The 27,961-nt window shown below is 41.9% G+C and overlaps 1 protein-coding gene across 1 annotated transcript; it reads right to left on the reverse strand.

Moving 5' to 3' along the window:
- Positions 1-654: 654 nt before the first annotated feature.
- DIPK2B (divergent protein kinase domain 2B) lies at positions 655-27,743 on the reverse strand. The gene is made up of 5 exons (XM_067545316.1): positions 27,401-27,743; positions 17,538-17,802; positions 6,253-6,426; positions 2,806-3,094; positions 655-1,616 (listed from the first exon to the last, which is right to left on the reverse strand). The coding sequence occupies exons 1-5, from the start codon at positions 27,616-27,618 to the stop codon at positions 1,276-1,278; spliced, it is 1,287 nt and encodes a 428-aa protein (XP_067401417.1). The 5' UTR covers positions 27,619-27,743; the 3' UTR covers positions 655-1,275.
- Positions 27,744-27,961: the final 218 nt, after the last annotated feature.

The following is a 27,961-nucleotide window of genomic DNA, read 5'->3' on the forward strand; positions in this document are numbered from 1 at the left end:
TGGTGCCTAAATAGTGGATGTAGGCACTTACCTACCTTTATGGATTGGGCCCTAACCCTCTAAGTGCCTCATTTCCCCTTTGGTAGAATTGGGATGATAATACTTCCTCACCTCACAGGGGTGTTAGAAATTAATCACTATCAACACATCTGCCAAGGTACGTATGCCTTGAGTTAAACCATAATGTCGAAAGGAAAAGAGATTTTTCTATGCAAACATGAGGCTTTAACAAAATGGAGATTTACGTGAAGCCAGATGGTATCTGCCTTCAACATAGATGCAAGTGAAATACAAGTATTTTGACAAGTGTTTTGAAAATTGTGCTAGGATTATATTGGGCAAAAAGTGAAAAATACACGTTAGGTGAATCAGATCTGAGGGCTTTTCTGTTAAAACAAGAGTATTTGTTGGAAAGAGGACTATGTTAACGCAAACTTGGTGCCTTTTAGTTTGCACCAGCAGCGTACCCACGGGGCAATTAGAGGGCAATGGCTTTTTGGTGTGCTCTGCAATTCAGACCCTGTAGTATGCACTACAGGGCAGTGCAGACACAGCCTTAGACTCCAATTACCATCTTGCAGCCCAATTAAAGAATAAAAGTTGTGATATGCAATTGGAAGTTAGAGAAATGAAGACATAAAAGAAACAGGGACTTTCAGTTCTTTAATGCAGTCTGTTGCTTCTTTCTATTCTATATAACATCAACTTAATTGGCAATCAGAATAGTAACATTATTTTTAAAAGTCATCTGTGATTGTTAATGGTAGCAAACTGATCAGATAATTCAGTTCAGATAAGATCATTTTTATGGGAATAATATACCTCACGAGGACAGTCCTAAATGTTTCCATCCATCTCATATCATTTGTATAGCCTTCATCAGCAGGATCTGTGTTATCTGCAATTATGCTACTCCTCCTAGTAATGGCCAAGATGGCTTAGTATTTAATTTTCCTTTATGGCTGCCATGGAAAATTCCTCTAAGACCAAAATGCATTGCTAAGTTTTATTTATCTCTTAACTCAGATCATTCGTGAAATGTAATAACACTTAAGTTAAGACTTCACATCATACCAAACATATCAATGTGATAAGTGTGTCTGAGACAGACAGAAACCTCAGGTGTATTGTGCTGTCTTTTCCTGTATCATGCTAGGAAACCAAGGCTTCTATGAAACCTCCTTTCAACTCCATCCTGAAACCTGTTCACTTTCTGTGACAGCTGAACTGTGTGCATATCACTTTGATCTTTCAGGAAGAACTTTCTCTCAACTGTTAATATTTGTCACTGTATTTGCAGTCAGGGTAGCGGTAGGCAAAATGGGAATCACAAGATCGCAAAGGTTTCAAGAGCTCTACCAACTTCCCAGCTGCATCACTGATTTCCTGGTCTGCTATGAAGCTGTCTGCACAGAGCCTTAAGCACCTGTCTATTTTCTCCTGGATAGGTTGGAGGAATTTTCCCTTTAGGAGCTTAGGCAGAAGCTCTTGACACACCATGACAAGGCTCTGCTTCTCTCTGACGGAGTTACAGGAGGGAAATGCAGATTGGCAGTCTGAAGCCAAACAGCTAAATATGTCTTTATACTCCTGTGGACCATCAGTCAGCTGGATACCTAATAAAGGCAATAAAAACATTTGTTAGAAATGTGCAAATCTTTTATAATCATACACATTTGTAATTTTGGTAAGTAAATGTCATTTAAAATAGTGTATACCTAGGTTAATAATAACCTAGGTTAATATAGCACCTTTCATCCCAAAGCACTTTGTAGGCTGTGTCTGTAGGGTCATTTTCCACACTTCTGAAATGAATATACTTCTCTGAAAGGTTGAGGTGAAAAGAACTCAGTGCTACCCCACAGGGTTTTATAGACAGGAATAATATTGCAGTCAATTAAAATAGCAGAGGAACTCAGAAGAACTGAGTATAATGTAAATTCTGTGCTGAAATTTGTAGTTCCTATAAAAACTGCCTCAAGTAGTTAAGGCCTCAATTTTCCATATCATTCAAAACCAGTAAGATGCAACAAGAGGTGATCTGGTTGGAGCTGAACCAATAATGCAAAAATATATATAACTGAATATTTCACAGTGAATATTTCAAAATCAGTGAATACATGAGAATTATTCAGATGACTGCATAAAGATGACTGGATTTTTTTTAAGTTTGAAAAAAAGTGAAATGTATTAAGTTATTAGAGCAAAACTATTTGCCCAGCTCTAGTTTTGATGGTGTACTACTGCACAGTTTGTGTGGTGAAAAGCAGAGCTTGAATTAAGGACAAACAGACTGAAAAGGGTTTACCTTTTTGTTAATAATTCTAAAGTAAATGTAAAGGATTTGGCCAAATATTTAGAACTGATATCTAGCCCTGTAAAGTTTGTCTCCAAACTAATTTTTTGTGACACTGGTTTTTAAAAAAAGAAGTGATTTATGGAGCTGTTCAATATTAGCATTGTTGTCTGCTGTAGCTAGTCACAGATGTTAACAAACAGTGTGTAGCTGTGCAGTTCTACAAAGACAGTTCCAATGCTTTTTAACCTGTAGTGTATTCACTGCACCATTTGCAGTAGCAGTGAAAGTTAAGTAACATTCTGACTACAGAACTAAGCACTGCAGGAGCTGGTTTTGTTTTTATTGGCAGTAAATGTCTCCTCTTGAACCTTTAATTATCAAATTTACAGAGCAATTTTTGATGTTTAAAAAAAACCCCAAAAACTAGCATAGCAGGTGAAAGATTCCCCCCCTGCCTTGCTAAATCCTCCTACGACAGATGCTTATTCAGAGATCATACTGAGTACCTTCCTGCTTGTCAATGATTCCCAGTGTGCTGGCATCCCGGATGAACAGATGCCCATTGTTAAAAATGCCAAATGTGCCAGCGTCAACATGGACGAAATAAAAGAAATAGTTCAAGTCATTGTTCCTCATGGAATTGACAACAGAGAGGAGCTGGAGAGCCAGATCTGCCGCCACCTCAGGAGGAGAGCTGTAGAACTCCTTCAAAGGCCTAGTACTGGCAGTGACAATCAGCCGGCCACAGGACCCCAAATACTTTGGAAATGGCCATCCCTCTGCTTCTGGGAAAATCTGTGGGAAGAGAAGGGATATAATGGATATAGTAACTGAAAATACCAAAGTGTGTATGTGGTGATATACACACGCAAGTCTCCATGAATAGGTATGCAGTGAAGTGCATGTGTATCTGAGAGAGAGAGAGAATTTAGATGGTTTCACGGGTGTGGTGTGGCATGAGAGAAGCCAGCAAATGGAAAGTGAAAGAGTTCTTGTCACTGGTGCTACGTTAGCAGGCTGTGCTGTGAGGGCTCTGACTGCATTAAAGAATTCTTGGATTTTTTAAGACATTGTGTTCCAAACTCGTGATTTTTATCAGGAATCCTGCAATTTTGGGTTGTCTTTTTTTTTTTTTTTTAAAGCCCCCAACTGGTAGAATTGTGTTTTTATCTGAAAGTTGACTGACTTATATTTTTTCTAGAAAGGAAATTGCTAGCCCTCATGGCAGCCATGAAACATATCAGGACAAATAAAAATAACCCTACATTTATTATTTTTAAAAATCTCATAATTTGAAGCCAATGTAATGATTTTTGGGGAGTACTGATTCCTAGGTTTTGAACATTTGGGGTTTTCAATACTGTGGTCTCGTCTCCTTCATCTGGATACCCAATATTGGCAAGTTTTGTGATAATTGGTGTTTCTTAAAACACCAGCTCTTGGAATCATGGGAATATGTGAGTGTTTCAGCTGTCACTTTTACAAAATAGTTCTTAGCCCTCATGGTTTAGTAGAAAAGCATGAAAATGTGACTCCAGTGCACCTTAAAGACTAAACACTGAGAAGGCAATAAAAAGAACCCAAAATGTATTATTTTTTTAATCCTGGCTTTTGGGGCCTGACTCATGATGTTTTGAACATTTGGTGTTTGGATGGCAGTACCAAATATATAATTGCTGCTATTTATCTCAGGAGCATTGTATGGGTGTGCATGTTCACACATGCAGAATATATATTGTAGCAATTGCAGCACTATTTGATAAACGGTGGAAGCATACAATATATTTATCATGCACCTTCAGCTATCTCAGCTCACCTCTGCCCACTAATTCATCTTCCACTCCCAAGACAACTTCCACCATTTCAATGCCCTGAGCTGCTTCAAACAGCTGCTCTTGTTCTTTTAAATCAATCTGCTGCAAAAATGTTTTCTGTTTCTCATCCCCCAGTGTGGAGTTACTCTCCTAAAATTACTAGATCTGAGGCCCAGGGAGGGGCCTGGATCAGTTGAAGTTTTTGTGTATCTTGAATGTAAAGTCTTATATCTCATGACCCATAAGTTTTATACCATTTGGAAAGGAGAACTCGGAACTCTTCGGAAAGGCCAATGTAATGATATACTTCAATGTCATGAAATGTTTAAGCATAGAAAAGCTATTTTTAGGTTATTTCTGGATGGCTCCTGCTGATCCCCATGCAGTTGAAGTCATGGTAATTCAGGTCAGATGGAGGTGGAGGGGCATTTTTCAAAAATTCTCTAAACCATTTATAAAATACTTTTCTGTAGCATATCCAGAATACATGGCTATGTGATGTAGCATAAAGGTTCTGTCTGCATTTATCAGGATAGGCTCATCTCTCGCAGGCAATGCAATTATCATACCACATCGCATCAACAGGGAATCTCTCTCTCTCAACCTCACAAACCCAAAGATTTTAGTTAGATTATTACTTTTTTAAAGTAAATTTATTTTAGGCTCCCTAGTGCATTTTGAAACAGGCACTGCAGAGACAGAACTTTTACTTTTGATTAAGGAGATGTCCTGGTATGCCAATTCTGCGGTGTTCCTGAACATCACTGAAGGCTGTAATTCCCTTTTCTAAAAAGATATGCAGGCAATTAAATCTATCCAGAAATAATTAATTTTTCTTCTGTAAAGTGATTTTTTTTTAGCTACTATATCTTGAAATGGACTAATAAGTGTTGTCGAGGTAAAAGCTTACCCTAAATGCTCCCTTGCCTACATTGCTGTACTGATATAGCAGGCTGAGGTAAGCAGATCTCAATGACATAAGTGAAGTTTGCTGAGAATGGCAAAGAGATGATCTGAACATACACTATTGGCAGAGCGAGACATAATGCAAGTGGCTTTGTTAGTGACCAGGAGCCAGATCACCTCCCGAACAGCTCCCAGGTAGTGGTAGAGTTTCAAAAGTGCCCTGTATCCAGCACCTCCCATTGACAACAATAGGAGCAGATGGGTACTGAGCATATTTGAAAATCTGGTCCTGGAAATCAGCCTTAAACCTGCAGTCTACCCAGATTCTAGAGGTCACTTCTGGGCATGAGTGAGGGTATGGGACAATGCTGGGAAGGTGTTTGGTATGGGACAACTGACGGTGATGGGGGGTTGAAAAATAGTCTGTCCCTGGAAGGGTGCTGTAGGAAAAGGGGCAATATAGGGGTTGATATGAGTTGGCCATGAGAAGTAGGAAAGAAGTAGACAATGCTGTGGAGGTGGATCAGAGGTTCCCTCTGAAATGGCTCTTAGGAAGAGGAAAGAGGATACTGCCAACAGTCATCCCAAACAGCACAGGGAGAAAACTGCTGCCTCCCAACTGTTTGCCTTCAAATACAGAACCAAACTGTATCTGGAGTTCAACCAAATATCTATGCGGAGCTGAATTTTGGTGTGTCCAAGTGTGTCTGGTGCATGCAAAAAATGATGTTAATGCAGCATTGAGGCTGAGGAATCAAGCACTCGCGTAGCAGAAATGCTCATCCATAACTCTGACCCCTTGTGCTTATCCATTAGGCATGGACGCTCTGTTCAGACGATAAATTACTTGTGATTTAATGCAATCTGTGAACAGTACAAACGGAATACGACACACTGGAATTTTGTTGATTCCTTGCATACAGAGAGCTATAGAACAATGCACACAGGTTCTGATTGTTAGCGTGCTGAGCCCCTGCAGCTCTCTCTGCCTTCACAGGGAGTTGCAAGTGCTCCGCACCTATATAAATCCAGCCCAGGTTCTTCAGAGTTGGCTTAATTTTTAAGCCTCAGTGCCCCAACGAGGTACCAGGAACAGTAGCTCTCCATAAACTTAACATGATGGTCAAAGAATCTGCTATGTGTCCTGAGTAACTGAAGCTTCATACTCACTATCCACAGAGAGGAGCTTGAGTTTGATTGCAGGATATTCCACCATAGGGAGAAGCACCATACCTGTAACAAGATGGGATGTGCATTCACTGAAAGTGTGTAGAGAAGACGTAGTTTGTCTCGGTCTGTGAGGTGATCCATATAGATGCTGCCAGCATCTGGCACCTCAGCATAGCGACGCACTATTCGGTCTAACAGCCGTTGTGATGGACAGCGCACCATTGGACTAGGTAGCCCCTGGTAGGAAAGAAGAAAGGCACCTGTTATGACTATACTTTGCAGCAGTAAGAGCGCCTACGAGGCTGAAATATTGTGATCTGCTCTACACACTATCTGAGAACTCTGCCAGCAGGTTCTTGTACCCCTTGCAGTGACCTTTATAAAGGATTCCTCTGAATTACTGTTAGCAATGTGGAACAGTTTAGGGATATTCTACAGTAGACTCTTCTTTAAACACTCAGCTACCTTGGTTACAGTCCCATGTTTCAGACTTTACCTAAAATATGTATTTATGCAGGTTTCTCAAAACGGCATGCTGTTTCTGACAAGTCCAATCCAGTCTGGAGGTCTCGCTCCTCTCTGCCTCTGTGTCAGTATATTGAACTAATTTTGCTTCCATGCAATTCTCTGTAACAGGTGTTGTTCAGTCACTTGTGTTCTCCATCTTTCTGGAGCCCTTTTCCTTCAGTGAGTCACTTCCTTCTTTCAAAGAGCATCTTCCAAGTACATCCCTGTTCACTTTAGCCTATGACTGATCTTTTTTCTATGATACTATTCACTAGGGATGCAAGATAACATTTAAAAACTAATATATATATACATATTGTATGTAGGTGGCTGTATTGGATGTATTCTCTTTCTGATAAGGTTTATGGTAAACCTATATGTAAATGATTTAATGTCTTGCTTATACTTTCTTGCAGATACCAGCAGCAAATAATTCTCCGGTTTATGGATTCATCAGATGGTATATTTCATTTTCTATATTTTAATATCTGAGTTATAAAAGTGCATAAAAACATCTGCATCTGGTACAAATCAGGAGAAATGACACGGAGAATTAACACTATGCCCGTGTCTAAATGTTACAAGGCTTCTTACATTTCTCTCTTCCAGAACATTATTAGCAAGAAGATATTTATTTGTTGCCTAACACAAAACTAAGGGGGAAAATGGCAATTCTGTCTTACAGTTCTCTCAGACATGTTATTGCTGACTTTGTGTCACTTTTCCTTTGGAAGAGGAGTGAGAAAAAAAAATGAGCTGAACAGAATTGTGTTAAATGGTTGATAAGTGGTGAAGAAATTTTCTTGCAGCTGAGAGTGTATGCAAATATTTTGAAGCCAAAGTTAGAAAGCCCTGCTGCCTACAGGAGTTTGTAATGCAAATGTTGAGACCCATAACTATATACTGTAGGAGCAGAAATTGTGATACTGTCATGCAATCAAAAAGTGTAATATCCAACTCCATAGCTCATCCTAGTATATGAGCTTGGTTAGGTGATCAAGACTGTTCACTTCCCATGGAATTATTTTTGGGATTTCCTAATAAAACTGTGACTTTTCCAGTGCAAAGATCAGAATCATCTAGCTGTCTCATTCGCATTGTTCAGCACGAAGCAGATAAGTGAATTTGAAATATAAGTTGGTGTGAACATGCTGGAGTATCCAGTGTATGTTTGTCATTAATTTGGGAGCCAGAACACACCCAGTTGAGTTAAATGACCTTCAGACGTGCTCATTCATACTTTGACTTGAGACTCAGCGCTATTTATGGTATGGAAACAGAATGAACAAGAGTAAGGCTGGAAGGTGAATAGATGAAATCCCTGTTTCCCACATTTATATCAACAATTAATAGAATTTCTTAATATTTTAATTACTTAAAAAAGATCCTGGTCCAGCAAAGCACTATTCATGTAAATAGTCTCCGATAGGTTCAATAGATGTACTCAGATGCTTAAAGATTAGCACATCTTAAGTGCTTCACTGGAATTGGGTCAACATTTTTTAGGGGAAAAGAACAGTGTCATTTCTGCTGCTGAAAAGAAAGCTAAAGTTGGAATTTTAATTTGAAGTTGTAAAATTGTCAGACAAAAACCATTGACTCGACATAAACCTAAAGATCTTGCAATTGAGAATACTGTTTATCTACATTCTGTCTTAAGTCCATAACAATGTCTTCACCCTAGAAACTAAGACATGCCAAATAATTGACAGCATGTTTGGAGTTGAGTTGCAATTCTTCTCATTTAGTTTGATTTTAAAAATCCCACATTTACATGTCTAATAATGGACAGACCTAGCTTTCACTCAAATGGGATTTGTTTTCAGTCCATGACATGCAATGTAATATAAATTGGTTTGTGTGTGTGTGCTTATTTGTGTAAATACATTCAGAGCTCATCCTGACACGAAAGAGACCTCTGCAGCACAACCTTCCTGTCTTTATACTACAAAAATCACAAAGTACTATCAAACAGTCAAGGAAGGGATAAATTCAATCCAGAACCCACTGCCATCTGCAGTTCATACTAAGGTTTGACTGCTACATATGTTAGATGAATTAATACAATTAGAAATTGATCCAGGCTGTAAAAAATTTGAACCTGGATTTCAAACTACCCATGGGCTTTGGTTTCAGGTATTTGAATTTGAGACTTTGGTTCAGCCCATTACAGATATAGGGGCCTACTGCAAAAATCAGGATCTTGTTCCAGTTTGAGATTCCAGCACTATCCTTCTCCACTTAAAGTTCAAGTATGTTCAGACCTGGAGTTTTGGTTCAGGTGCATCTCTAGCAACAAGGTAATTAGTCAAAAAGAGATTGGTCTGAGAGATGGTGATGGATCAAAAATACTTCTGGTCCTTTCCTACAAAGGACCAGGCATTAGATGAATGGACCACCTGTTTATATTTAATGAGAAAAGTGAGGATCTAAATGTTGCTCCTCAGGGGCCAGATACCCAAAGGTGGTGTTTATGTGGTGGGAGCTGGACTATGAAGCTGATCAACTGCTTCAAATTATAACTTATAGATAGAATATCGGCAAATTTAAAAACTTGAGATTTCTTGTTGTACCTTGATCTTGTTCTTGTCTTTCTGCCTCAAGCCTTTTCTTTGCTGTTCTTCATTGTTAGGATTAGAAATTTGCCCTGCAGGAGATCTATTCTGAAACTAACCTACTTTTTTTTGTCGTTATTCACCTCAAACAGAAAAACAAGCAGCACGTGATGTGAACTCTGAAGTTAAAGTGATGGACTCTGGAGCTTGAAACACAGACAAAGCAGCATGCAGCAATTACTACTGTACAGGTTAATACGTGCAATCCAGTGCTGCACACAAACACAGAGTTAAATCAAGGTTGTCTCTGGAGCAAGCATGATTTCAGTACTGAAGCATTTGTAGCTTGCAATAAAGCTTTTCACTGTGGCAGATGAAATAATCATTTTGGCAGGAAGCTCAATTGATAGTTGGGTCAGACAGGGCAGTCAGTGAAAAGTGAAAAACATTATTTCATGGTCTGTCATTTTGATTCAAGTATGTTAAGGTTTGTCATAATTCTCTGTTCTATAAAAGAAAATTACTTGAGCCCAGTAGTTTCTGTCAGATCTCCTATATATTCAAAGCTACAGGGAGGATGGTGCAGCCACCAGTTTCATGACCATAGTTTTATGGGAAATACTGCTACTTTGATGACATTAATAGAACCCGGAGTGTTCTATAAAATGGCAGTCACTGAATAGTTCTTGTGTTAAGTGTTTGCAGTTGCTTATCATATCATGAAACAACATTCCCACCCAACATTTATTTGCAGTGCAAATACCATACCACTGAAATCACATCTCAGGGGACACACCTATGGAGCTCTTGTTGTTTAAATCTCAGGAGGGGGAGATCTGAGAGCTCTCCAAACTCATGAAGCTGAAGAGGTCGGAGAAATGCACAGAACAACTCTCTGATTCATTTTACAGTGGGCCTAAACCAGATAAGCTGGCTCTGGAACACCTCATATTTCAGGGATGTTTGGTTCCAGGTTTTTGGTTCAGCCCATTATAAAGAGTGGCCATTTGCAAAATTTGTATTCACATTTGGATTTTAGCAGAGCTATTTGAAATCTGGGGTTTTGGTTTGGGCCCACCTTTACTGAGAATAAAAGAGAGGGGAAAAACAAATGTAATCCTACATTGGACCAAGTTTATATTCCAATAAAACTAATTTATATCAGTTTATGCTATTCTGCTTGATTTACAGATCCAAAGAACCATGAAGCTGTGAAAACTGCGATCGTAGATCAGTAAGTATGTAAAGGGTCTGTGTTGTTGATTGCAGAGCATCAGGCCCTACTTTGACTGACAGGACCAGAAAGGTTTGAAAACTAGCTGAAATTTGCTCAGTGGATTTGTTCTTGAGTTTGAATGCTGCTCTGGTATTGGCACCAGCAAATCTGGCTCTTGGTAATGAGGGAGCCTATTTAAGTTCAGCATCCTCAACTGTGCACAGAGAAAACTCTAGCCTGTAAGAGACACTAGGCTGCAACGCCAGGGATTGCTCAAACAGAGTTCATCGCATGTTAGGATTTTGCTCCATGTGATGTGTGTGAGACACAGCCCAGTCCAACTGAAACTGGGTTTCAGAGAAAGTGTGGAAGGAGCATGGGGGCATTATCTAGTGGTAAGAGCCTTTGGTAAGACAGGGTCTACAGAGAGAGGAGTAGGAGTTTGTTAATTAAACCTCTCCATAGCGGATCTCAGGAAAAATTTCTCCATTTTGACACACACACGTTTCCTAATTTCAGTAGGTAGATATTTTAAACATTTCAGTTTATTTAGCCATTGATTTAAAGTAATTCTGCCCTACTCTCATGAGACTGCCCCATTTTATACACAATCTCTCATGAAAACTTGCTCACCAGATGGGTTTCACCATTTTGCCCTGCTATAATATTGGGCTTCTCACTTCAGCACCAGTAAAAAACTCCACACTGCCATCTTGTGGAGAGAGTGTGCCTTAATGCCACATGGGAAACAATTCACTGCAGATTTAAAAAAAGATGTTAATGGAATGCAGCTATTGAGAAAATGTGAATTTTAGATAAGGAATCTTTTTTTGAACGCTTGCTGTAACCCCAGATTCTCTTTCCTTCTCCTCTTTTATATGTCTATTAGACAAAGTACAATATATATTCCAAAAAGCATGTAGCCTTTTCCCAAAGAGATGTTCTGTTCTGTCCCATCCCAGGTTTATTTTGTCTTCCAGCTCAAATGTGCTCATTTTTCTAGCTGTGAGCTCTGCATACTCAACATGTGCTCTGAGAATCACGTTGTGCTCCTTCTACCTTGCACCTCATGGCCAGTAATAAAGATTCTGCCCCTCAGTGACATCTGGGTAACTCTTGCACATGCGTAAGCAGGGTCTGAATCGACTTTCCCCTGCTGAGCTGGTATTTGCATGAGCACACCCACCCTGCTTAGGTGCTCAGCATGATGGAACTGCTTTGCCCAAATGATCCCTCTGGCTGGTGTTGGATTACAAATCACTTTTGTGTTAAATGCAGGGGTAATGAAATGTTGTTTCCCTTATTGTATGAGCAAAGGGCAACAGAATTGTGCTTAGCCTGTTCTGATTGAAGGGTCACTCTGAACAGAACTGGCCAAGCAAGGGGATGGGTTGCCAGATCCCTGTGAAGGTGGGTAGGGGGTGGGGGACAGGTATTCCTGCCTGGAAGTATGGGCTCTGCCTAAGAGCCCCAGGTGTGGTTTAACCTCCCCCCTGTTCAAAGATGGAGCTAGTTAAGATGCCATTAGGAGTTTTTTGTTTTGTTAAATGCTCACAAGAGCTGAAATCATCTACTGTGGGACAGCGCTCCTGCCCAGTTTCCGCACTGAGGTTCACCCACTAAGAGCTGACCTTCACTGAGAGCTGAAATCACTGAGTGCTGAAAATCAGAGAGCTGGGTGGAACCTCAAGAGATGCACTCTCAGAGGTCATAGTGGAGAAGCAGGTGGTAGCAGATGGTGATGGTGTGCAGCAGAATGGCTGACAGGGTGGTTAGCGGGCGGCTGGCAGAGCGGCCAGACGGGGGAGTGAGCAAGGTGCCTTCTTTCCCCTTCCTCACAGCCAGGGTGGGAGGTGAACTCTGCAGCTGCACCTCTAGAGTCTGGGCCTGCCATGACTAAGGACAACACCTGTGAGTGGGGTGCTGTGAAGGAAAGGATACGTTAAAGGAACTTCTTGTTGCTGGACTTTAAGAACCTGAGGTAAAAGGAAACTGCCCCACCTACTCTGGGGGTGGGTGTTTTGTTCATGGTTTTATGCGTGTGAATGCTGCTTGCTGCGTTTTCCCATTAATGCCGGGTTACTTTTCCCCTTTTTATTAAAAGGTCTCTTTTCTACACTCAGTCTCTGTGAGGACGTTTTGCCTCTAGAGGCAGCCAAGGGGTGGTGTGTCACTGTCCCAGGTTACTGGCTGGGGGCTCAAGCTGGTTTTGTGTTGTATTGTTGAACCCGGCCCTTGTTGTGCTGACTCCGGCTGACAAAAGGGTTGCACGTGTAACGGGACTTCTTGGCTCCTTACTGAAACGTAGTGGGGTTTTTGGCTGGCATGTCTCAGTATCAAAGGACAGGGGAAGGGTCGATGAGGAAACAGGACTCTGAAACGGACAGCCCCCAGGGCCAGTGGGGAGAGGCCAACGCTTCATGTCAGCCTGATTGACAGGGTGGACAGGCCAATGAGGGAGCCCCGAGGGCAGGAGGGCGGTCCTGTCTTCCCTGTGAGCTGGAGCTGCCTGGGCAGAGCTAAGGAGAGAGCAGCGCTGCAGCCAGGGCCAGGGAAGCAGCAGCTGGAGCCGCCCAGAGCCGGGTGCGGTGAGCGAGTGGCTGGGGAAAGCGAGGGGGACCCTGGGCAGGACCCGGCACGGGGAGATACCACCAGCCCTGAAGGCCGTTCAGGCTGGACTGGGGAGGGGGATCGTGACCCCGACGGGTGGTGATGCTGGGGAGAAGGGCCCTGCCCCCTAGTGCCTGGGGGCATGTGGCCACCACCAGAGCACGTGTCTGACCCAGTGAATCCCTGGGACATGTGAGAAACAGACTGTGAACGTCTTTCACACCCCAGAGACGCTGTGTGTGGTGCCCCCGGGCCGGGGTGGAATTGGGTGTTTTCCTCTAACCTTTCTTATTTTTTAATTGAGTGCTGTTTAATAAATTGTATTTGCTTTGAATTGTGTGCATCAATCAGTGGGTCAGGGAAGCATCCAGTGTAGAGCAAGCACCCCGGAGTGGGGACACCCTAGCCCTTGTCATAAGTGACCACGACAAGGTTGGGGTTCGAGCCCCCAGGAATCCTGGACCCAGCCTTGTTGGGTTACGAGAACTCTGCCACACAGGAGAGTGGAAAGGGGGCCCTCGAGGCTGTGGCGTTCCATGGGTCTCTGGCACCCAAGGGCCAGTATATGGCTTTGCGCCCCCCCTCGGCAGCAGAGACAGCGTGCTGTGGGGGGAGAGGGGTGTCTGTGATCCCGTTTCCCTCTGTTCCCCATTCCCCTCCCCTGCTGGGGGGCAATGGGTGCGGCTGGGAGCAGGAGTGACAGAGGCAGATGCCCCCGGGCCGCCAGGCAGTGGGGGGAGGGGATGTGATGGGCTTTGGTCCCCACGGCTCCCTCGTCGCACCCAGCGCGGGGGCAGAAGGGCTGGGAGGACAGTTGCTCCCTCTGCCATGGGAGCCCTCAGCTGCCGGCAGGCCTGAGCTGGGGTCGGTATGGCCACCAGGGATCTCAAAGCCCGGCAGCCCCTGGCCACCTGTGACAATGGGGGGCACCTCCTCCTCTAAGGACCAAGCTGGCGCCCCCTCCCCCGCAGGCCGGCACTCGGGAGCATGGCCCCTTTCCGCCCCCCACCTCGGTCTGCTACTGCCTTGAGGTCAGACAGGTCTCTGGGCAAAGGGAGTGGGAGCAAGGACTCAGATCCTTTTCCAGTTCCACCGGGGTAGTGTATGAGCCTGGAAAGATCCCCACGATAGCTGGACCATTCCCCCGCTTACACACAGGTGCCCCTGACTGCAATTTAGTCAACAATCCTGTTACTGATTGCCCATGGAGTTGCAGCTCACTCCGTGTCAGCTGTGCTTGCTCTGCAAGGGTGGCAGGAGTAAAAAGTGGAAGAAACTCCGTATTGCTAGTAGTCAGTCGAGCTGAGTGAATGTGCCCAGGGAGCAGCTCTGGTGGGTTAGAGTGCCATTTTTATGAGGTTCCTTTTCAAAGCAGATCCCCACTGCAGATCCCCACAGAGTGTCACTTTCTAGGACAAACACTTATCCGAATAATCCTCCTCCCATCTCAACCACCAACCCGCTCCTGTCCCTCCTTTGCGAGCAGTCACTACAATCCTTTGCCTTTGGCTCAGTGAGTGGGAGGTGTCTGTCTCTTGTTTGAAAGCCATCCTCAGCAAAAAGCAGTGTCCTGCCCCTTGGCTGGAGTGGGAACGCAGTCTTCTTTGCACACTCTGCAGCAGGTGCTCAGAGCTCAGTACTTTACTAGAGCTGGTTTGTTTAAAACCCGCTTCTGCCTTTTCTGCTGCCTGATCATCAGCTTGCACCATATGCCTTTCACCTCTATAGTCTTCTCCTCCCTCTCCCTAGTGGCAGTAACCACCCGGCGGCTTCCCTGAAGCTGGGACTGTGACTGACAGGCCTGTCTCCTCTCACTTACCCTGTGACATTTAAGGATTCCAATAAAAAGAGACAAGCAAACTTCCTCTTGCGTGACACATGTTGCTATAGATGGCCTAGAGATTAAGAAATGGAAATCCTAGTCTGGTGCCTCTGGGCTCCTTCCAGGCCTCTGGAGTGAGTCCTGCAGTGCCCTGGGGATAGGACACATACGCTCTGCCTCTGAGGGAATCTTGGATGCCTCCTCAGTGTGGTGTTTCCATTTGTTAAACCCCCAGCACACACTGGGATCAGCTGAGAAGGCAGGTGCTCCCCTTGACCTTTAGGAGGGAGTTTGTCACTGGTGGTGACAGACAGAGAAGGGATCCAAGTAAAAAATTAATGGTGCTGTCCTCAGCAAGGCTGCGACACGCTATAAATCCCCCAGCTAGGAATGGGAGGAAGGCTGACCTTTCAGAGGCAACAAAAAATCTGAAACACACACATTTTAAAAAAACACCCAGTGATTTATCCAGTGACAAGGGGAACAGGCGAATAATCATTGTAGCAGGGTTCAGTGTTGGCAACTTCCATAATTTTATCAAGAGTCGTGCCATAGTTGATGTTTTTCTTAAAGCCCTAGCTTTTAGAGCCAGATGATTATGTGGGAATCTCAACTTTCACTGATGAAAACAAAGTTTTGAGCCATCATGGTTGCACAGAAAAGCGTGAAAATCAAAGAATCATAGGGTTGGGAGGGACCTCGAGAGGTGTTCTAGTCCAGTCTCCTGCATTCAAGGCAGGACAAAGTATTATCTTGACCATCCCTGACAGGTGTTTATCTAACCTGCTCTTAAAAATCTCCAATGATGGAGATTCCACAGACTCCCTAGCAATTTATTCCAGTGCTTAACTCCCCTGACAGTTAGGAATATTTTCCTAATGTCTAACTTAAACCGTTCTTACTGCAGTTTAAGCCCATTGTTTCTTGTCATATCCTCAGAGGTTAAAGAGAACATTTTTTCTCCCTCCTCTTTGTAACAACCTTTTATTTACTTTAAAACTGTTATCATGGCCCCCCTCAGTCTTCTTTTCTCTAGACTAAACAAACCCAATTTTTTCAATCTTCCCTCAGAGGTCATGTTTCCTAGACCTTTAATCATTTGTGTTGCTCTTTTCTGGACTGTCTCCAATTTGTTCACATCTTTCCTGAACTAAACACAGTACTCCAGTTGAGGCCCAATCAGTGCAGAGTAGAGGGAAAGAATTACTTCTTGTGTCTTGCTTGCATCCCAGAATAATGTTTGCTGTTTTGCAACAGTGTTACACTGTTGACTCATATTTAACTTATGATCCACTATGACCAGCAGGTCTCTTTCCATAGTACTTTCCTATAGAGTCATTCCCATTTTGTTTGTGTGCAACTGATTGTTCCTTCCTAAGTGGAGTACTTTTCATTTGTTCTTATTGCATTTCATTCTATTTATTTCAGACCATTTCTCCAGTTTGTCCTGATCGTTTTGAATTATAATCCTATCCTCCAAAGCACTTGCAACCTCTCCGAGCTTGGTGTCATCCACAAACTTTGTAAGTGTACTCTCTATGCCTTTATCTAAATAATTGATGAAGATATTGAACAGAACTGGAGCCAGAACTGATTCCTGCGGGACCCTACTTGTGCACCTTAAGGTCTCAAACACCAGGAGGCAAATGAAAAAAACGTTGTTATTTTATTTTATTATTTATTAATTATTTTTAAATCTCAAGATTTGGGGAGGGCTTGACTCATGATTTTTGAATGAATGAGGTTTGCCATATTGAGGTGTTCAACAAATAGATGGTTCAAACAGGATCTCAGTTTGGATCATAGTTCAAAGCTTGAACCTATTTCTCTAATGGGTCAAATCTGATAGCTGAATTAAAGTACCCTGGACTGTGGGAAGATTCAGATTTGAGCCCTTGCAGTTAGGCATGTTTGAATTTAGACTATAGCTTCTGCTCATTATGGGTCAAGTCACAGCCTAGAGAATAGAGGCTCATAAAATCAGCACATTTTGTACAGGTTTGCTGCTCATCTGTGTTCCCTGCTCTCTTTTTATAGTCCGTGTGGTGTCCCAACCGTCCTTCACTTTAAAAACATTCCTAGTTTTAAAGACTTTGTTGGTTCATTCTACCTCTCCTCCCTGGGGCTTTATCTTGTTCTCTCCAGCCATTCTCAATCAGCACTTCCTGGCAATCATTTCCAGTGGGATGCTTCCCAGAGGGTTGATGGACCAGTAGTGATCAGCAGAGAAGGCAGAATGGAATTGAAGGAGCTTTGTATAAAGCTCCCAGTTCTAGTCTTGATAATTACAAAAGAAAGTTAAAATAGACGGGTTTTGATATTAACCTTTGATTCATTTTCTGTCCTATGTTGGAATCATTCACATGGCACTGATGAGTTGAAGGCACTTTTCCCCTCTCCTTTTGGCCCCTCTACAGTGCTCTGAGAAATTCAAAATCCTATTTCTTGTGGAGCCCTGAAAGCTTAGAATTTAGGCAGCTACAGTGAATAAACAGTCCTTGATTCTTTATCAAGTTTAAAAAAATAAACAAAATAATCAAATATCTCCCCCCAGACTCTGTTACAGGAGGTAATGGCAGTAGCTGCCAAATTGGTGTGCACCACGTTAACAGTGCATTTTAGGACCTTTTATACCAACCTGCACCAGGTCTGGTGTGAGGCGCTTTGCTTTCAGCCATTTCTGGAATCTCTCCGTCTTCCTCAAGACATGCTCGATGCTGCAGCTTTTTGTCTTGGAAAGGGAAGCACAGATTCTCTTGTCAGCTTGGGCATGCTGGTATTTGGTGGTTAACCTGGAGATCTCAACCGGCCGCCAGCTTTTGGCATCATCTGTGTAGTTCCCAGCGTAACTGGGGAGGTAGTCAGGAGGCAGTTTTAAACGAGAAGAGAGCCAGCTGTCAAACCTGCCAAACCAAAGCAAATTCCCAAGGGAGATGGTGTTAATAAGCCACATGAAATTGGACAATTCAGGCACAGTTTCCAGTTTTCTTACTTTTTCTAGTCTCTGGAGTTAAGTCTTTGATCATTTCTAAAAATGTTTTAAATCACTGAGGGGAGTGGTGAAAAGGACACTCGTAAGTTTAGGAGGTCCCACGTTTGTTCTGAGATTATTCCTTTCTTCCAACTCCCCAGACCTGTTTGCAAATTTTACGTAAAATTTGTGTGTGTTGAGTTTTGTTTAACAACTAAACCTCAACCTAGTAGCCTTGTACTTAGGAGCAGCCCTACACTAACAAAAGTGTGCACATTCAATAGAGGAAAGATACCTTTGATAACAAAGCAGATTCTCATTTCATTCCCACAGCTGGTAGTTACAAACAGTGGGGGGAAATGAGAGTTTTTATAATGATAGGAGCTGGGTAGTAGCCCTTTAAATAGTGTAGGAGCACTCTAGTGGGCCACCCTGTCCCCTGATGCAGAAGCTCCCAGAACTCTACCAGAGCAGCAGTGTACATATGTAGATAGGCCTTGCATGGCTGTGTGTAGTTAGTAAACTCTGTTATTCGGGACCCGGCTGGGTCCTTGTGGTTTCCTTATATCTTTATGCTGTACAGAGAACATAGACCCTACAGTTATAAATGAGTAAAAGGGTTTAAAGAGTACATGGGATTACACTGTACTGCAATGTATGGTGCTGCTGTGGAAAACAAAAGCGGAACTCAAAAGATTCTCAAGGGACCTGCAAAAGAACGCACAGATCTGTAAGTCTGTGTCACTCTGTCCTAAGAAGTGGTGTTGTAGCCGTGTTGCTCCCAGAATATTAGAGAGACAAGGTGGGTGAGGCAGTGTCTTTTACGGGACTGACTTCTGTTGATGAGAGAGACAAGCTTTCGAGCTGAGACAGAGCTCTATTTGACCTGAAGAAGAGCACTGTCTCAGCTCGAAAGCTTGTCTCTCTCACCCACAGAAGTTGGTCCAGTAACAGATGTTACCTCACCCACCTTCTCTCATTCTGTCTTGGCCATTATTCTTATCTAAAACCACCTTTTCTTCGATGAGCGCAATTATAATAGAGCTCCTGAGTCATTACTGGTATGTATAGACAGTGAAACAAAACTGAGGTTCTAAAGTCGAATCTGTTTAGCAGGAATGGCATAGCTTTTAATTTGTAAAGCACCTTCCATACTCAAGGTATCTCAGAGCATTTTACAAAACAGAATTAAATACTGGCAGTAGAATGAGTACAAGGGGCAATGTGGCAACGGATCTGGGAATCTGGATCATCACTATCACAAGGCATCTCTATTATCCCCTCTATTAAAACTGTGCTACAGGAGCTTTATGTGCACTGCAAAGGCCATATCTCATTTGAAGGGTGCAGTGCATCAGCCCCTTGTTGTATTGCACTATGGGGCCATGCTTTCAAAGATGTGTGCATCAATGTCATGGGTGCATGTGTAAGTCATTTATTGCACATGGCCAGTTGGGCACCTTGCCAGCAATTGTGTGTGGATGCACAAATATCTGATTTCCACGTCCAATTGTCTTGTTATGCATTTTCAAGGCCTACATATTTTTGCTGTCAACTTTGGATATGAACCCAAATCTCAGTGCAGGTTGTGAACCCATGATCAATTGTCCAGGAATCAGGAGTGTTGCCAGTTAAATGCTTCTTTGTGGACTTCATGCATTATCACTGCATTGCCACTATCTCGCTATTGTCTCCTCACTACAATTCCTAGTGGAGTAGTGGTTGTCACTGCTGGTAGCAGAATGGATATATTCCAGTTCCATTTCATGTATACATACTGTTGTGATACCATATGTCCTGCCATGCTGCATTGGGTGGTAATTTTGTAAGGTGAACAAATCTCCGCTGAGGACTGAACTGTGTTTTTCTACCCAGAAGACAAGTGCATTAAATAGCGCCGATTAGTTTCTATTTGAATTGCTAATTAACATTCTTTGAGCACCGTTTTTCTTTTCCCCCCCAAAAAAACGCTGTGATGGTGCATGTAAAAACTGATAGTGCAGAGGATTCCCCAGCAACCTCGATCCCTGCTGTGTAGAGAACAAAATCTGCAGCAGATGCCATCGTGCAGCCATCAAGATGGAGAAATGACGATGCAAAAGAGCTGGTCAAAGCTCAGAATTTCTGTTCTGTGGGAAATCCTTACATTCTGATATTTCTTTTCATCCTGAATCAGAAAGAAAAGTCAAAATATCCCACAAAAAACATTCTGAAATTTTTGTTTGGAAATAGAATAGATGACTGAAATCGCCTGATGAAGCATGCCTGACCACATGGTATCACTTTTCATTTAGACATGGTTGAAGCACTTCATTTTTACTATTCTCTAGTACAATATAATATAAAAGTAAAAATTTTTGTTGAAAGCGTTAATGAAATTGATAAATTTCTGTGATTCTTTAAAAAAAATTTTTTTTTTCTGAATGGGTGTTTCCAATGGAAAACTATTGCACTGAAAAATTTCCAATCAGTTCTACTCTACAAGATATTCCCTGTTCCGTGTAGCCATTTTTCTGCCCTCAGCCCATAGGTCACCAGAGAAAAATGGACAGCCAGAGGGAGGTGGAGCTATGCTAAGTGGCTGGCTTCCCTATCCTCAGATGACAGAAACCTTCTGAAAAATTAAGGTTGCTTGGGTCAGAATTCACGCATACTATGCCCTGGGAGTCCATCCTCCCCTCCCCCCAATATTACAGATCACAGCTGGGGTCTGACAGCCAGCAACAATCTGGTGACTGGTCCTGCTGTGTTCTAATGGCTAGGGCGGGGTGCCTCATGGGAGCGCAAAGGGTAATCCTTTCACAAAGTTGGACAGGGTTTGGAGGACTGGGTGCCTGACCTCCCCACTTCTTTGAGGGGGACAGAAGTGTGTGTGTGTGTGGGGGGGGGGAATATTCTGGATATGCAGCTCCTGTGTAGCCATGGAGATTTTCCATTAATTTGTTCCCCTCTACACAATATTGCACAGGAGGGGAGCATATGGGCCATGTAATTAGATTCTAAAGATTTTTCTTCTATCAGCCCCCTCAGCCCTGCCCACACACACGTTTCATATGTAATAATTTAGGGACACAGCTGAGTATTTTGCAAGTAACATACTTGAAGAATGCGGCTTGAACTCTAACCTTTTGTTAACCTAATGTCAAACATTTGGTGCCAATAACATTTTCCTACTTATAATCATTTCTGAGAGCATAGGAAAGCATTTCCTAATTTCATCTCACCATAAATTAATATTAATAATTTAAAGCTAAAATAGGTTTGGCAAGACTCCATTTAGAGTTGGGTGGCTACAAATAGATGAAATGACATCAACAAAATAAAGTAAGTTTGAAAACTAAAGCTGAAACCTTTTTTGACTTTGTCAGGAAAACAGCATATAGAAATAATGAGGGAATTAATTGGATTGCCTCTGCTCTAGGATCCTACTTCAAGTGTTAGTATATTTAATCCATTCCTAGTTGGTGATTTTCCACATAGAGAATTACACCATGCCATTAGCCTTTTTCTCCAAAGGCAGAATGGTAACATTCCCTCATTTTATTTGTTTCAAGCAGTCATCTCTCTCCCACTTCACCCCCCAAATAAAGCTTTGCTCTTGTACAAGATTTCACAAGAACTCATTTAAATTGAGAACATAGGATTGGAAGGGACCTTCTGGGCCACTGAGTTCAGTCCCCTGCTACTGCAGGCATATAATTGCATTCATCAAGCTCCATTTTAAAACTACTTAGGTTGGGATTTTTTTGTGAATGCTCATAAAGCAACTTCAGGAATGGCTCCATTCAAAATGTGCAATTCAGATATGGGCACTGCTAGTGAAATTGGAGGTTTTTAGCCCTGGGTCTCTCACATGTTCCCTTTGAATGCATTGGTGCAATATGATACAACCATAGGGTTAGCAGGGACTGCAAGTGTCATATAGTCTATTCTCCTGCCAAGATGCAGGATTTGTTGTGTCTAAACCATCCAAGACAGAGACTATCTAGCCTCCTTTTGTAAACCTCCAGTGAAGGAGCTTCCACAACCCCCCGAGGTGGTCTGTTCCATTGTCCTACTGTTTTTACAGTAAGGAAGTTCTCCTGAGATTTAATCTAAATCCGCTATGCTGAACTAATTATCTCTTGTCCTGTCCTCTCTAGCAAGAGAGATGACCTTTTTTAAAATCTTTTTTATGGCAGCCTTTCAAGTATTTGAAGACTGCTATCATGTCCCCCCTTAATCTTCTCTTTTCCAAACTAAACATACCCAGTTCCCTCAGCCTTTGCTTATATGGCTTGCATTCCGTCCCTTTTATTATCTTTGTGACTCTCCTCTGGATCTTTTCCAGTTTCTTTGCATCCTTTCTATTCATTGGTGATCAAAATTGGATACAGTACTCCAGCTGAGGTCCAACCAGTGCTGAGTAGAGCAGTGCTATCACCTCCTGTGACTTGCATGCTATGCCTCTGTTAATGCAACCTAAAATTGCATTTGCTTTTTTTTGCAACAGCATCGCATTGCTGACTCATGTTGAAATTATGATCCACCACAACCCTCAGATTCTTCTCAACAGTGTGGCTGCCAAGCCAGTTATCCCTCATTCTGTATTTGTGCATTTGTTTTTTCTTCCCTAAGTGTAGCATTTTACATTTGTCTTTGTTGAATTTCATTTTGTTGTCTATAGCCCAGTTCTCCAATTTATCAAGATCCCTCTGAAAATTAGATCTATCATCCAAAGTGTTGACAACACCTCCTAGCTTTGTGTCATCTGCATATTTGATCCAGTATGCTCACTATTCCTATATCTAAGTCATTAATAAAGATGTTAAACAACACTGGACCCAGAACAGATCCCTGTGGAACCCCACTCAAGATCTCTCTCCAATTCCATGGACATTATTCAAAATAATAGACATCATTCCATTAATAGTTAATCTTAGCTTGTGGTTGTTTAACCAATTATGTATCCACTTAATGGTAGTTCCGCCACACTCGCATTTCTCCAACTTACTTATCAAAATGTCATGTGGGATTGTGTCAAAAGCCTGTCTGAAGTCCAGGTATATTATGTGCATCACCTTCCCCCTATCCACCAAACCAGTTACCCTGTCAACGAAGGAAATCAAGCTGGTTTGGCATGATTTGTTCTTAGTAAAAACATGCTGGCTACTACTGATTACTCCTTCATCCTCCAGGTATTCACAGATTGAATGTTTTATACATTGCTTTACTAGTTCCCAAGTATCTAAGTCAGGCTGACTGATCTGTAGTTCCCTGGCTCATTCTTTTTCCCCTTTTTAAAATGATCACCATGTTAGCCCTTCTCCAGTCTTCTGGGACCTCTCCTGTCATCCATGAGTTTGCAAATATTATGGCCAGTGGCCCCGAGATTTCTTTAGCTAATTCCTTCAATACCTTGGGGTGGATAGCGTCAGGCTCCATTGACTTGAATTCATTCAAATTGGTCAGAAGATCTCTGATGTGTTCTTTACTTATCCCAATCTGCATTCCTTCCCCTTTATTGTCTATGGTAACTTGGCTAGTCATCTGGTCCCATGTTATTTTTTGTGAGAAGACTGAAGCAAAGTAGCCATTGAGCAATTCTGCCTTCCTATCATCCCCCATTACCAGCTCACCTCCTCCTTTGAGCAGCGGATCCACACCATCCCTGATTTTTCCTTTTTGTCTGACATATTTGAAGAACCCCTTCTTGTTGTCTCTAACATTCCTTGCCAGCTGTAATTCATTATTTGCCTTGGCTTTCCTAATTTTGTCACTACACAGTCATGCTATTCTCATGTATACTTCCTTGATTCCTCCTTCCATTCCCTGTATCAGGCCTGCCTTGTCAAATGTCACTGCTTTGTACAATCACTAGCCTTTTCCCTGCAGTTCCTTAGCTGTGGTTAATTAACATGAGATTCTAACCAGAGGCGTACTTGGAAAGATTAGCATTAGAGGTGGAGTTTGTTCTAAAGCCTAATGCTTGTAGGATTTGAGGTTCAAGGAAATGTGGACTCTAACCTTATCTATGTTAGGGATTTTTGTCAAATATGAAATCAAATCTCCCTGTCATCTGAATTTGTGCTTTTAATTTCATTCTTCATTTCTTTAGATGTGTTAGGGTAGGGTTTTCAAAATAGAGAATCATTATTTATTACTATACTATATTTGTTTTGCACAGTAGTACCTCAAATTCCCAATCAGTGTGCAGCCCCATTGTGTGAGGCATTGCACACACACAGAAAGACATAATCCCTGCCTCAGACAGTATGCAATACATGCTAACACAGCCACACTCGGCAGTATTTTTTTAAAAAATTTTGAGCACAGGTTGGCTTTGTGATATGAATAATTCAAATGTGTATGTGCATTGGACCTAGTGCCCACAAGATCATACAGATATAGTCAAATGGCTGCCTCATATACTGAGCAATATACAGACTCATGAAGTCCAATGATGATCATTAGTTTGAGTATGAACTAATGAAAGTTTCCTCAGCAAACGTAGGGCGTAGCAACACAATTCTGTGGAATCTGACATTGTCTTAAGTACTCCTATATTTGGCATCACACATAGCCAGCACTGACGGCATAATGTACTTTCCAATTAGAAAGTTCCATCTGTGGGTGGTGCCACAATAATAATTTGCTCTTCTAGAATGTCTTTCTGCTGAGGAACTGAAAGTATTTTTCAAACTAATTTAGACTGTCAACACACCTGGCAGGCAGGGATTAGTACACTCATTGTAGACAGATCACTTTAGGCAAAACTAGGTTAAATGACTATCACAAGACCAACACGTGAGTCAGTAGTAGTACTGGGAAGAAAATTCAGGCATCCTGTTTCCCATCCTCGCTCACAGATCACATTTCCTTAATCATCATTCCAGCATGCATGCAGGAAGTAGCTCCCCAGATTGATGGGAAAAAATTAACTTAAGTATGTTGTGATTGAAATACATGAATTGCTTTGCTGACAGTGCTGTGCAGCTTATATATAAAGGGGGAGGGTGATTTTCAAAAGCACCTAAAAGATTTAGGAGCACAAGTCTCATTGAAAGTCTCCCCCTATTTCTCTTCAGAATAGCATTCCTGTATTGGGAACTAGTTACAGGACTAGTCTGCAGTCCTGAAAAGCCTCAGGAGGCCAAGTGGAGTGGCAATGTTAACCACTGCAGAAAAAGAATGTTTAAATCCGTGTTTTACGTTACTCTTTTACAATCTGAGTTTTACATGATGTTTGTTCTTTTTAAAATGCTCGGAGCATAAACCTTTCTTGTTACCACTTTGCTGCCTTCAATTGAGCAAACTATAACTACCCCAGAGATTATTGCTTCACTGCTTTCAGTGAGACAAAACCCCACTTTGCAAGCCAACAAGGAACTCCTTTTTAAAGAATACGTACTATACTACTTATAGATTTACAGCGGGCTCATAGGAGAAGTGTTCTGACATTATGGAGCTTCCACATATTTCTCAAAGGCAAAGTGGATAGTGAACATGCCAGTTCACAACTCTGCTTAGGCCCCAGTTCTGTGCTAGACTTTGCAGGAGGAGAGGGTGTGAGCATATTACCAGTCCTTTACTCCTATTACTGCTAATAATCCAGAGGAGTAAAGCAAATGTGTGGAACTTCTTTGGCTGGCTACACAGCTGAGCATTCTTGTGCTAAGATATCAACTGTGCTTTCACACACATATCTAGAGCTTACTATGCTTAACCTGCTCTGGGCAGTGCTGGTCTTAAAAGGGTGCATGGGAAATAGTTCTGGCCCCTCACACCAACGTTCGCTGTCCCCTGTGGTTGTGGAGGGATAGTTACTAATACTCCCACCCCAAAGGCTGTAGAATGCCAATGCTATTACTAGCATGTAGGTTTAGGGTGTGGATGCTGGCTGCTGTTGGTGGCCTGTGATATCTAGGAGGTCAGACTAAATGATCAGGTGGTCCCTTCTGGCCTTAAACCTCTATGACTGTATGTGTGGAAGAGACAGAGCAGCCTCAGTGTGAGAGTCCAGCATTAGAGCAGGAGTAATTATCCGTGCACCACTAGGTTATAGTGCTCCTAGTACATTATACATTGTTACCATAGGGGCCAGATCCTCAACTGGTGCAAATCAACCTTACTTAATTGAAATAAGTGTTGCGATGCTGATTTATTCCAGCTGTGGATCTAGCCATAGGTATTTAATGTGTTGCTTGTACGTTCCCTCTGCTTTTTGGGTCACGGACAATTAGTCATTTGTCAACTGCCTAGCACAATGGGGCATGATCTTTGTTGAGGCTGCTCTGCAGTACTGTAGTACAAATAATTAGACAACAATAAGACTCCTTTCTACTACTCTTACATTAATTAGTACCTTATAATGTTTGTGGTCTCGCTGACTTGCTATGTTAGGTACTAGTCAATGTAGGAATGCCAGAACTATTAGGATTGTAAGATCTTCAGGGAAGGGACCATCTTTTTGTTATGTGTTTGAACAGCACGTTGCACAATGGGGCATCTCACAATTACCCCAGTACAAATAATAATCATGATGATTCTATAGTATTGCTAAACCTGTCTGAGAAAAATCCTTATGGTTTTACTATACCACATTTTATATAATAGCTTAAAGATAAAAATTGTAATTTATCTAACATTATTTCAGTTATATTACTGTATCAAATTACAATTTTACTACAATAATTTCCCCCCATACCTGAAGCTCTTAGATCTATAAAAGAGAGAGTGCTTATAGTTCTATAAATCATAATAAAAACAATAAACCTTTCCCCTGTAAATCTCCTTTTTTTCTCTTCCTCTACCATAGTAACATTTTTCCTAGTGTCATATGGTGTGTTCTGTGTTTGAGTCTGAAAATTACAAAATCAATCTGATAACTGCTTGGGTGCATAGTTAATTCATCTAGAAGCATGTGCAATATCTGCAGTTGTCCTCAAGTTCTTAATGAAAACTCCAGATGCATTTGGCCCTTCGAATCTGATGTGAAAAAGTACCTGTTGTCTTTGTGCTTGCAGATTTATATCTTGGTTGAACTTAACTAACAGGTGCATGAAATTCTATATATTTCATGTGATACATATGGTGCTAACATTTAAAAAATGTAGCTCTTAATGTTTATGCCATGTTTACAGTGACTTAATACAGTGTATCAGTAGCTTAAATTTGTAAAGGCAAATTCTGTTTGGTCAGCGGCTTAGCAGAAAATAATTCCATAGACATCTAAGTAAACTGGCTTACTGTTTCTTTCCCCCACTACTCTCTTGAATTGGTTCAAAGCCAACTTACCAGCTAAAAGTTAAAGCTTAGAAGTTTAACTGATTTTACTTTAAAGATCATATTCAGGGTTGAAATCTGGTGCTGATTGTGTGTTCTTAAAATTCTAATATATATATTATTTATAATAACTTGACACTGTAATGGAAACCTGAGGATAAGTTAGATTTTGAGTTGTTTTTCACTAAAGTACTTGGAAATGTTAACAGTGAATTTTCATGTTACTATGCAGAATGTTTTCAAAATTATTGTGCTGAGTTTCTGACCTTATTTCTTCTTTAAAGAATTTCTTGCAAATCGATGTTCCGATGCAGGCATTGCATTTATCGAGTCCCAGGAAAGTCCGGCCAAAACTGTAGCTGGGTTTGACATGGGGCACAGAAGAAGGAGAAACTGTTGCTTGACTGCAGCTCAGGGTTAAAAACTGAAGCAGTATCAATAAACCTAGAACATTACAGCAAAGATAATACATCCAGCTCCCCATCTATGGTACTGCAAGCTCTGCCTTTTTGCTGCTACCCTCCTTTATACTCTTTGTCCTTTAGATTATCTCAGTTTGCAATTGTGAGTCCCTAAACACAGAGAGAGGGTCTAGTTCCACGGAGCCAGAAAGTGTCCCCATCCTGCCAGCTGGTTTGTGCTTCTATAGGTCTGTGTTCTGGGTGGGAAAGAATATGGTGTGTGGGTGTGGGAGGGGGGTGAGGAAATGCATGGAGGATGCAGATAACTTGAGTTACCATAGTTACCTTTCCTCTGCTTGGTGCAGCTGTTTCAGGCCCTGTCGACCCACCCATCACCACACTTAGAAAACAACAACAACAAGAAGT

The sequence above is a fragment of the Emydura macquarii genome, unplaced genomic scaffold (assembly GCF_026122565.2).
Source record: "Emydura macquarii macquarii isolate MOO-44397 ecotype Brisbane River unplaced genomic scaffold, CSIRO-AGI_Emac_v2 contig_1043, whole genome shotgun sequence".
In the NCBI taxonomy this organism is placed as follows: Eukaryota; Metazoa; Chordata; order Testudines; family Chelidae; genus Emydura; species Emydura macquarii.

Bases quoted from the DNA above. Each gene is read 5' to 3' on its own strand.
- DIPK2B (XM_067545316.1), bottom strand. From the start codon at position 27,618: ATGGGGAGCTGGATGTATTATCTTTGCTGTAATGTTCTAGGTTTATTG. The intron at 3,095-6,252 runs GTATGGTGCTTC...CTCTTCCCACAG, and splicing joins CACATCCCATCTTGTTACAG to ATTTTCCCAGAAGCAGAGGG. The intron at 1,617-2,805 runs GTACTCAGTATG...TGCCTTTATTAG, and splicing joins AATCATTGACAAGCAGGAAG to GTATCCAGCTGACTGATGGT.